General features: G+C 43.5%; 1 protein-coding gene across 9 annotated transcripts in view; it reads right to left on the bottom strand.

Moving 5' to 3' along the window:
• Window positions 1-12092, bottom strand: part of TNS2 (tensin 2) — a 130042-nt gene that overhangs the window by 27728 nt on the left and 90222 nt on the right. For all 9 annotated transcript variants that reach the window (XM_035101897.3, XM_088662784.1, XM_088662782.1 and 6 more), the window contains 6 exons: window positions 8231-8343; window positions 6185-6245; window positions 5982-6060; window positions 4442-4571; window positions 3672-3737; window positions 368-484 (listed from right to left, as the gene is read on the bottom strand). In XM_035101897.3, the coding sequence (XP_034957788.3) occupies window positions 368-484; window positions 3672-3737; window positions 4442-4571; window positions 5982-6060; window positions 6185-6245; window positions 8231-8343 (566 nt within the window). The remainder of the gene's footprint in view (window positions 1-367; window positions 485-3671; window positions 3738-4441; window positions 4572-5981; window positions 6061-6184; window positions 6246-8230; window positions 8344-12092) is intronic.

The raw sequence follows: 12092 nt of genomic DNA, 5'->3' as shown, positions 1-12092 counted from the left end.
TGCCCCTGCCTTGTCAGCCAGAGGAGGAGAGAAGACCAGAAGAATGTAATTTTGCCTATACACGATTTTTGCATATGCACACTGCCTTGGAACATAACCCCAGCGCATGATGTGACTCAACTGTACATCTTAAAATGCAACAGCAAAATTCTGTGCCATGACAACCAGACTTCTGCATCAAGAAAATCTCAGTTCTGCAAATACCAAATCCCGGGTCCAAGTTTGGAATTGCAGAAAACACACACACACACACACACACACACACACACACACACACACACACACTTGCCCAAGTAGCGTGGCAATAAGGGTGTGAGTGCTAGGAAGAGACTGCAGGAATGTCTTGCTGGGATTAGTCCCCGTGTACCTTCCAGGCTGTCCTCATGGTGCAGGTTGAAGTTTTCATAGGAGTCCCAGCGCACTATGGGATCGGAGATGTTGTAATCTACTGCAACAGCAGCATTGTTCCTGTAGGTCTCACGGCCTGGGGAAAGAGACAGGAAGGGCCAGGGAATCTCAGCGTTAGAAGGATTAAGTGCATTCAAGATAACGTATGGAATGGAATGGATAGCGTATTCCCATGGCTGCACACCAGTCAGCAGAGTTATAAAAGGATTGTGGATGTGCATATTTATTTAACTGTATAACCTAGGATTTTCTGTAACAGGCTGAAGCATGACTGACAATGTTTTTAAAAAGCCTCATTTGTGGGTTTTTTTAAAAAACAGGATTCCCACATTTCTGTCACTCTGCCCAAGAGGGGCCTATGAGGATAGATCTAGTCAAGTGCATTTCTTCATTTTCTACTGTGCCAGTTAATGGTTACCTTTCATTGCAATGGGGAAAATAAAACACTATAATTGGGAATGACATTGAAGTAAAGGAAAAAATCTGGCTACCCCCTAGACCAGGCATAGGCAACCTTGGCTCTCCAGATGTTTTGGAACTACAACTCCCATCATCCCTGACCACTGGCCCTGTTAGCTAGGGATCATGGGAGTTGTAGTTCCAAAACATCTGGAGAGCCAAGGTTGCCTATGCCTGCCCTAGACTTTTCCTCTGTCTCTGGTCAGCATCCTGAAGGGGTGTGCAATTATGCGCTCTCTCTCTCTCTCTCTCTCTCTCTCTCTCTCTCTCTCTCTCTCTCTCTCTCTCTCTCTCTCTCTCTGTGGTGGCCCCCTGGTTATGGGACATGAGCCCTTTCCACTCAACTCTGGTTGACACTCTTTCCCCCCTGTTTCATTGCCAGCTCAAAGCGCATCTATTTACCCAGGCATTTATGCAATATCAGCTGTGAGTTTGTTTGGACGGAGGAAGTCACTCTGCACCTTTGAAGAATGGTGCTCTTTTCTCTGCTGTCATTGATGTTGTTTCAAAATTTGATGCATTTACAGATTTAAAGTTCAATATTTTATTCTGCTGGTACCCTGCCGTGGAATTATTTTTGATGTAAGGCAGGCAGGCAAGAAATATTTTAAATAAACAAATAGATCAGCATGCAGAGCATACGGAGGCATGCATTGTACAAATGCTCCCCCCCTTCTCATATATCCTAGTAAGGTGGTTTTTAGTGCTCTTATTCTGCCTTTCTTTCAATAAGCTCAAGCTGTGTACCTGCTTCTCCAAACTCATTATATCCTCACATTGGCCCTGTGGGGTAGGTTAGATTGAAGGATAGTGACTGGCACAGCCACCCAGCCAACATCATGATTAAATGGGTATTTGGGGATCTGTGTCTCCCTAGACTTAGTCCAACACTCCAACCACTACATCAGGCATCCCCAAACTTCGGCCCTCCAGATGTTTTGGACTACAATTCCCATCATCCCTGACCACTGGTCCTGTTAGCTAGGGATCATGGGAGTTGTAGGGATGCATGCACTACACCTTGTGGGACATCTGCCCCTAAATCCCCTGAAAGCCCTGGGGTCATCACAGATGTATTAGAATGTCGTGTTGATTGACCACTGGTTTTCAGGGATATTAATCAATTCTAGTGACAGTGAATTCAAGCCATCTGGATTCCATTTTGGAGTGGCAGTTTACCAATCCCCCCAAATAAATAAAATAAAGGCTTGATGTGCTGATCTTGCTTTTCTCCATCTGCACAGTGGTTTGTCAGGGATTCCCTCCGATTCTGAAGCTTTATGGAAGCTAAGGAAATGTGGATCTCATCAGCACCTGGATGAAAGGCCACTGGGAGCTACTCTGAGATATCCCACTGGCAAATGCTAAAATTTTGGCAGAAGGTTCCCAAATGAATTATCTTTGAAGTGAAAGAATGTAAGACCCACAGTCACCACCCCGCTGGCCAACAGAAGACTTTAAATCGAAACTATACTTCTTATGGTTTTCATTCCACACGATTAAACCTCCCAGTCCATGGTCTGCTTGCAGTTTGCCTCTTTCCTTGTGGGTTTCATTGCCTAGTTCTGCCCACCCTCACTCCTGTAATCATGGTATACACACAGCCCTGACCATACAAGGAAATGGGAAGCTTATGGCAGAAGGAAATGCTTTGATCCCCATCGACAGATGATGCTCACTCATCCCCCCCTTCACCACCGGCAATATTTGCAGAGCCAAAAGGAGTTTCTATTGGTCTGGTGGTCTAGGGGAAGGATCACTCTAAGCAAGGAATATGTTACCCCTTGCCCGCCCCCCAAAAAGTGCCATGGTACTTTAAGATGCTTCCAAATGACAACATTTCTCTAAAGGCAGATCAGCACAACACACCAAACACACCTCCCTTCACCAGCCATAAATTGTGGCCTTCCAAGATGCTTGATAAACCACCCCAATTCGTGCAGTCCCAAGAGGGAAGCAAAAACACAAGACAAATAAAAAACCTTTAGGAACATCTCTGCTGGATCAGACCAAAGAAAGTTCTGTTTTTATTTACTTCATAAAATGGATTCCATAAAACTGCCACAATTTTAGTTTCTCAAAGTGGTCAACTAGGTGCCTATGGGAAGCCAGCAAACAGGCACTGAGCACAACAGCATTCTCCCCACTTGAGATGTCCAGGAATGCTGCCTCCAACAGTGGAGGGTAGAGCATAGCCATACCCTCCATGGATTTGTCTAATCCTCTTTTAAAGCCACCCAGGTTAGTGGCCATCCCTACATCTTGCAGGAAAACTACAGCTCAGCTGAGGTGCCCTACATGGACTGGTGGTGCTGCCAGCTTGGCTGGGCTTGCTCTAAGGTGGGTGGGCACAGATTCTGGCACTTTCCTGGTGCCACATCACCAGTGAAGCAAGAAGGCACTGCAATGTTCTGCAGACTAGTTTGAAGACCCCCCACATACTCACAGACATTGACAACAGATAGCAGGCAAATTCCTGCTTGTCTGGGTTGCTTTGTTTCCCAAATGTTCCAGTTTAAATTGGTGTCCTCCTCCCCGCTCTTTTCCTTAATACATTCACATCTCACCTTTCTTATACAAAACTCAAGGCAGTGCATGTAAGGGTCTCAGGAAGTCTCCCATCTAAGCCAGATCAAGGCTTGCTTAGCTTCAGCAAGGCTGCCACCTCTGGCTGCCACAAGCCAATGGGGATGGGGCCAAAGGGCAAAGGTGGGTGGACCTGACTTTTGGAATGATCCAGGAGGTGTTTGTGGCATAGTTCATGGTACTGCCACCATATCCCTCCAACTCTGTCATCCACCCACCTTTAATTTTCTCAGGGCTGGAAGAGAAGACAAACTCCACACTCGCTTCAAATGGGAACCGTTCATCTAGGGAAAGAAAACAGGGAAATGAGATGAATAGCCTGACTTGCACCTGGGCAGGAGTGATTACCTGCATCACATGCCATGTTCACGCAAACACTGGCTTCAGTCTTAAATTCACTTGCCCTTCGTCTAAAACCCGAGGTTGTTCTCAAGGTGCTTCCTGTAGTGGAATCTTGCAAAACTAGACTCTAAGAGAGCCACATGTTCAGCAAAATCTTGGCCTCTACAACTTAAGGCTGAATTCAGTTTCTGAATGCTTCCTTCAAGTAAAAAAACTCCTTCATGGAGATAAATAACGCACCAGGGAGAAAATGTTCTGGCCTACCCTCCTCCTCAATGTCCATGGGCAGCACATTTTTCACTTGCAGGGACAGTTTCAAAATGTGACTCCTTCTCTTTTAAGTCCTAAGTGGTACAGCCTGGGATGGACTCTACCATGGAATTTTGCTGAACATGCAGACCACTCCTTGGTCTGCTGCAGCAACCATAGGAAGAGATTTTGTGGCAAGAAATAGGTTCTTGTCTACAAAAAACTCAGACTGAAATAAATTAACCGTACCAGACTTTGAGTAGATCTGGTGAAATTAATGAACAAGACTAAGTTGGGTCCATTAATTTCAATAGGTCACCTCTGAGTAAAACTTGGTTGAATGCCACCCTTTTGTTTTTATTTCTTGTTGCCCAAGGATTAGGCCTCTTGCTCTCACCTCTCCAGGCTTCATCCAGCTCATCTTTACTAAACCACAGTTGGGTGCTGTGGATGGTGCAGGTGTGGAACTGGACGCGGAACACAACATCACGCTCGGTGCCCTGGAGCTGCTTATGGTAACATTTCACCTAAGAAAAAGGACGGGAAATGAACATAATAATCACGCAAGGCATAGCTCTCCCAGCTGGCAAGCAGGCTCCTGCTACTACCCCACCATACACAGCTGTCTGGGCACACTCAAACATTCACATACACCAAGCCCACAGATTCTGTACACATTTAGCACCATTATTTTCATGGTCAGGGAACATGGACGGAAAGTACTTGAGTTGATTCAGAATATAGGAAGAGCCTGCTGCTGGATCAGGCCATCCAGGTGCCTGTGGGAAGCCTGTATCCAGATTGAAGATGCTGGACGATGAGTTCTCTAGAGATCCAGTAGCAATTATTTTATATCTTCAGCCAAACTGGAAGAAAACTAAAACTCTAAGTGTGTGGGGAAAAGATGAAGTGATGAATCGGCTAATTACAGTTAGTAAGGCTGTCAGTGTTTCCTAGGAGTGTTGGAAATTGCTTGAGAAAGAGATGAAAAGAAGACAAAGTTCCAACCAGAAAAGAATGGCCGATGAAGATGATGGACTATGACGAAATGGCGAAATTGACTGGGAAAATCAGAGACCAGGAAAAGCAGAAATTCAAGAAGGAATGGGGGGAAAATTAGAATCTATTTAAGAGAACATTGTACCTTGGCAGGATTAGAGTAATACTTGTAAAAGACAAAATATAATGGAAAAGTTAATACTGTAATAGATTGGGGGAGGAAAGGATAAGTTGAATAAAAAGGGATTGACAATGAAAACCAGAGAAGGGCGGAGGGAAGTAAAGGGATTTGGAGAATCCTAAATGTGAATGTGATTGAAATGTTTAAATTGAAATTTGTTATGTAAAATTTTTAATTTTTTTTATAAAAAGGAAATAGCTTGAGAAAGAGCCATCGCTACTCGGGGTACACCACTCCCCCTACATCAGTCATCTCCAGTCAAACAGATTTCATAATTTTTGGAGACATTATTTTAAAGTATGTAAACCTGTTGACCAGAGGCAAAAGTGAGGTGAGCCTGTAATCTACAAACAATACTTATGAGTCACCTTCTCTGGAAAAAAGAGAGACAGATTGGATCATTTATTTGTTTTAGATAATGATGTCAGAATCTCCACAGGGCTATCCAATGTGGTGGCCTCCAGTTGTTAGACTCCAACTCCCACCAGCCCCAGTCAACATGGCAAATGGTCAGGGATGATGGGAGTTGTAGTCCAATAATATATGGAGTCCACTAATCTCACTACCCCTTATGTAACAGCATGTTCTACATTTACAAAGTAGGAGTGCAGACTTGGGATCTCTTAAACAGCTAAAGAATAGTTGCGTTTCTGAGTCTTAATTCTTCCTTAAGAACATAAAGAAGTGCCTTGCTGGATCAGAGGTCCACCAAGTCCAGCCTTCCAACCTTACATCCTGAGTTCCTGCCATCACTCACCATGATATCTCCTTTCAAGAGCAAGGCTGGCTCCAGGCTGATGCAGAGCTTCTGAGTTCCACCAGAACCATGAAGACTGCTGTAAGACAGGAAGAAACAGAAGGACAGCTGGGATGAAAGCTCCAAGGAGATTGGCCTTTATCTATGAAGAATTCGGAGGGTGACCTAGGCATTTGCCCTAGGCAGAACCCACTCATACTCACTAGATCCCAGACGTGTATACCAGCTGCATGGACTGGTAAATCTTCAAGAAGGGTTGATAACCTGGAAGAGGAAAGATAAGGACATAAGAGAAGCCTGATGGGTCAGGCCAACAAACTCAATTCCTTCTTCTTCTTCGGCAATCACTCATAGCCGAGTAAGATTGTCTTCCATAAACATGGTTCTCTTTTACGACCGCTAGGTGGTGACCCCACTGGGCGCGGTAACCCAGTCAGGGGGAAAGGGAGGCAGACTATGTTTAGGGCACCTTTTCTAGCCCCTTCCCCTTTTCGAGGTGAGCAGAGTGGATCCTAAAAAGGGCTGCTCAGTCATGGATACAGCTGCCGAGCTGCTCAACTGCCTTGTTCCTTGAGTCAGAACGACTGAATCTGTATCCACCGCCCATGTGCCGGTTCCTGACTAGGGACTTTTGGGGTTTGTGTTGGGTTTTGGAAGATGCCTGTGCGTGAATTTGTTTTATGTGTGTAGATCAGTGCACGCTGATCAGTAGGGCTCTGTTCCGATGGCATGAAGTAGTCACGACAAACTGGTAGATTCCTATCTGCTGCAGCCTTCATCCGCCTTCACAGCCAAACTCAATTCCTAAGGAAAGTTGGGCATGTGTATGTAATTTGGTGACCCTACTGATTTTCAATTCTAGGACCAGTACTAACAATTCCACACCTACACCATGTGGAATCTTCTTATTCACAAGGCCTTACATAGGTCAAATGTACACCAGGACCAGCTTCCCTGCCTAAACAAAGAGTTTATTCTACAACCCCATTTCATGCATATGGGGTACAACACTCAGATCAGAATGTATTGGAGAGCATACCATAATTAGCACAATAACATGGGGCTTGAGTTCTAATTCTAACATTGTGGGTACTCCTTGAATTGTGACCCTCTTGAATGGTTGCCTAGTTTACCGGCAGATGAACTAGCCCTGTATACACACTCACACTTTCTCCTATGTTTGTGTCCTAGCACACGCTTAGGGACATAAGAGCCCTACTGGTGATAAAAGCATCGTGTTTGCAACAGCAGCCAGTCAGATACCTCTGGGAATTCTTCAAACAGGGCCCAAAGGCAACCCAAGGCTTCTGAATATGGGGTTCTCATTTAGGCAGCCTAACTAAGAGTCATTGAGAGGTGTCTCTTCCATAGATTTGTCTCAGATTAAAAGCCATCTAAACCCATGCCCCCCCCATCTTGTGGCAGTGAATTCCCTAACTTTATTATAGTGTATTGCTCTCTTTACTGGGCTTTAAGTGCCATTGTTTAGGTCAGTGTTTCCCAACCTTGTGCCTCCAGATGTTTTGGGACTACAACTCCCATCATCCCTAGCTAGCAAGACCAGTGGTCGGGAATGATGGGAATTGTAGTCCGAAAACAGCTGGAGGCACAAGGTTGGGAAACACTGGTTTAGGTAGCCATCCACCCACAAAAGGGAGGTTTCAACACAATTAGAAACCCCCAAGTACAAAGAAATCTTTTTTTGGGGGGGGGGATGACGACTATAAAAGGCGAGGGTTAAAACAGCCCACCAGTGAAGTCACGAAGCATATCCAGCAGGCACAGACTGCTGACAGCTTTTGCGGGGTGGGGTGGCAGACAAAGGGAATGGGAAAAGGAACCAAGTGGGGTGTGTGGGTGGGTGTCACACTGCAACATTTTGTTGTAGGTCCCACACGTGAAGAATTGTTTTCTGAACCAGCTGTCGATCAACATAAATGAGCAACTTCAAGATCTAGTGTTATGAGAGAAAGCAAAAAGTCTCCCTATTTTGCGCTCTCCATGCTATTCTCAATTTTATAAAAACCCTACCAGGTCAGTCCCCCCCCCCTCTTGTTTTTTCTCACCCTTTTGGTCTGTGTAAACTCTTGTTTGACCTGAAATGGTGCTATGCACAAGTGTTCACACAAATGCGTGCAAGAACAGACGGGGGTGGGTGGGTGCAAGCAGGCTTTTAAGCCATGCCCAATATGCCAGTCTTGCATTTGAATGGGGAGGTGTATTTTCTGGACATCACCTGCAGCACTTACCTCCTCCAGCTCCAAAGGTAGGGATAGCCGGGAGAAGAACATGGTGCAGAAACAGGGTGTTGCTGTTCATCTTGATTGTGCCTGAGAGTAGCCCACTAAAATACTGGATATACCTGTCCACAGGGAAAAGAGAGAAGGGTCAGCCACAGGGAAGAAATTCTGGGTCTCAAACCTACCTCCTCCTTTACCCCTTAGCCTCCAAACCCCGTTTCATAATAGCAGCCAAGAGCTTCAAAAGGTGGGAAGTTCCTGGGTCATACCACATCTGACAACCCATGGGTTGGGAAGTGTCCCAAAGCAGACAACATCTCCACAATGAGAAAATCAGCATCTTGGCATACAGGTGTATGTATGCCGTGACAGCTGCAAGAACTCTGATCGCATCCTATTGGAAGAAGAAATACCCAATATTTTGGAATGGCAGGAGAAGCTACTTAGCTATTTAGACCTGGATAACCTGACCAACTCAATTAGAGGGTATTCTAATAAGAAATTCCATCAGAACTGGGGGGAAATTTGGAGAGTACACGAAGGGACAGTGCCCCCAGTAAAATCTTGGGTTTATTTCTAATACCTCGTACTGAGCTGAGATGATTTAATTTAAGCTGATAAAGTTGAATGATGGTGAATTCTTTTTCTCCTTTTTTTCCCTTACAAGTTATGATGTTATTTGAGAATTATAGGATATATTTATATAGGGTTGAGGGGAAGCAGTACCAGAGCATAGCAATCAAAGAACCTGAGAGGGAGGTAAGTGGAAGTCGAACATGGGAGGAGGAGATATAGGGGAATAAATAAAGGTGTAATGTAAATAGAAAATTAAGAATATAGCTGAAATGTATTTTGATTACTTTGATTTTGGGTATGAATGAATATTTGAATGTATGTTTTTTGTTTGTTTTTGTTTTATGATGATTATTATTTTTTATATTTGAAGTTGTATGATATTATTTCTATTTGTTATATTATCATTATTTATGTTTTTGTATGTTATTATTTTTATATTATTGCTTTTGTAGTGTGTTTGTGAATGTATTTTAATTTGAATTCCAATAAAGTTTATTTTTAAAATTTAAAAAAAAGAAAAAAAGAAAAGAAAACCAGCATCTTGGGGAGAAAAGCTGGCTACAATCTAGATCCCCAATATCTAGTTATGTATGTATAGGGACCTTTTGTATGTGCATATAGGGGGAAATTCACCTGTACCACGTGGGAATTCAGATGATTCAGTTGGGTTTGACAGCTCCAAAACCTCCAGGCTTCATCAGGCTAACAGGAGGTTTACAACTAGCCCCCTGAATCGTTGCCACTCTTCCATCTTCACTCTCCATCTCCACATCTCTGCAACACAGCGTAGCAGCTACTACACCTGTCCAGATGACCAGGTCTGCTTGGTGGGAGCACAACAGCTATGCAGCCCTGTCAACAGGCAAGTGCACTGGGACTGGGCTGTCCTGAGGGATGGGCAAATCTATCACTTTTGGTTTCTCGGTTTATCATTTTTCCTTTCTTAAGTTCAAGTCTCCACATCATGAAATCCATTTTTCAATTCTCATGAAAATGCATAAGCATTTTAATACAAATTTCTCCTAATACACATTTTTGTATGCTGTTTTGCCTATCATACACATTTTAGCAAAGCAATTTCTCCAAATATAATGCATTTTAATGCTATTTTTACTAGTACAGTGGTGCCTCGCTAGACGAAATTAATTCGTTCCACGGGTCTTTTCTTATAGTGAAAAATTCATCTAGCGAATCCCATAGGAATGCATTGAAATTTTTTTTGCCCATAGGAACACATTAATTGAATTTCAATGCATTCCTATGGGAAACCGCGATTCGCTAGACGAATTTTTTGTAAAACGCATTCGTCTAGCGAGGTAACCTCCGCTCGAAAAATCCTTTCGTTAAGCGGAAATTTCATTAAGCAGGGCATTCGTTAAGCGAGGCACCACTGTATATGCATTTTTATGCAGTGTTTACCCTAGTATATGCATTTTTAAAAGACATTACACAGGGCTCATCCACACTTCCACTTGCCCCATGCCTTGCAAGCACGGGTCCAAGTCACTTTCTGCTTGTCCCGTATAATCTAGGCAAACATCCGAGCAGTTTTGTCTTTGCCCTGCTACTTTCCCCCAGAAAATCTGCTCTTTGGTGCTAAACAAACAACAACTGTGGGAAAGCAGATTGCCGTTTTTTTCCAATTCAGCATTAAACCACAGGTTTTCCCAGTGGAAAGCAATGGGGCAATTTTTTTTAAAAAAGGATTTTTTTATTAAAGATTTCTTGAATTACAAAGGTGTGTGCAGTGTCTCTCATATTTTTATATGTATCATTTTTGCAAATCAGTTTCATTTGTTAAGACAGTAAGAAGAAAGAGGGAAAATGAGGTAGATAGGGGGTGGGAGGGTAGATGGGGGTGGGATTAGGTGACAATGTTTCTGTTTTGCTTAATATATGTAGGGCTTGATGTCAGCTTTGTTTGTGTAGGTTCTCCTTTATTCGCTTGTGTTCTTTTGATGGTGAGAGAGATTGGGGTTGGCCAAGGGTGTAGTTGTTCATTTGTGATTGGCTATGATGATCTTTGTTTTCATGTGTGAGTGGGGTGGGTGGGTGTTTTGGGTCAGGTTAGCCATACTGATTTGTATGCTGGCGGTAAATTTTTGTCATTATCTTGTTGGGCTGTGTGTGTGATAAAGGGGAACCATACCAGGATGAAGGCATCCTCTTCTATTTGTCCCCATGTCAGTTTCAGCTTGTTGGTTAGTTTTTCTAGTAAGGCTGTTTCCCATACTACTTGGTACCATTGGTCCATGCTTACTCCTGACAGGTCTCTCCAATGTCTGGCTATGACGTTTCTGGTTGCTGAAAGTAGGTGGGCTATCAGGTCTTTGTGGTCTAAATGGGCATTATTATCTTGGAAGATGTTTAGTAGGGCCAAATCTGGGGTAATTTCTATTACTTGTTCGGTTATTTTACATATTTCTCGTATGGTTGTTGCCCAGAATAATGGCATTTTGGGGATGTGGATGTGGAGGTATGTACCTGTGGAGGTGTACCCTCTCCAGCATTTTGGTGAGGTTCCTGGGCATATTAGTGCTAGCTTTCTTGGTGTTAGGTAGCACCTGTAGGTGAGTTTTAGGGTAAGTTCTTTTCTTTTCATTGATATGGATTTAAAGGGGGGGGGGGTTTAGACCACATTCTGGTCCATTGTGTGGGGTTGATTTCATATACTATGTCATCCTTCCATTGTCTTTTTATTGTGTCTAGGGGGTTTGTGGGATTTTTGAGTAGTATTTTGTATATTGCAGATACCATTCCTTTGCCGTGTCCTTTTGTCGTCAGGAGGAGGTTTTCAAAGGTTGTCAGGGGTCTAGTTGCTGCTGATTTTACTGTTGGGTTGTTTAGGAGGGCATGTAATTGGTGTTGTGCTAACCAGGGCATTAGGATGTCTTCTAGTTTGTCCTATATTTCTTGTGTTGACAAAGGTTTGTTGTTTTTATAGAAGTCTATTAGGCGATGTAAACCTTTGGTTTGCCAGGTTTTTATCTGGAGGTTTTGTGCTGCATGGTGGAATAATGGGTGGTAAGCCAGGGGAATTAGTGGGGTTGGGGTTGGGGATAGTTTGCTTGTTTCTGCTTTCCATGCTTAGCAATGGGGCAATTTAAAGTATGGATGAGCCCTTAGCTGGAGAACTGCACTGCAAAATTCGGAGAAGTGCAACTTTTGAAGGATGGCTGTTTCGTTTGTGGATTGTTTCAGAAAGTGCAAACCAGGTAGATTTGTCTTTAAATGTGAACTGAATTGAATTTTTCCTTTGTTCCTAGCTATCGCACCTAACACTTTTGCATATTCG

Source organism: Zootoca vivipara, chromosome 2 (assembly GCF_965207765.1).
Source record: "Zootoca vivipara chromosome 2, rZooViv2.hap1.1, whole genome shotgun sequence".
NCBI lineage: Eukaryota > Metazoa > Chordata > Lepidosauria > Squamata > Lacertidae > Zootoca > Zootoca vivipara.
The sequence above is the reverse complement of the archived record's forward strand: the minus strand, read 5'-3'. Positions and strand labels throughout refer to the sequence as shown.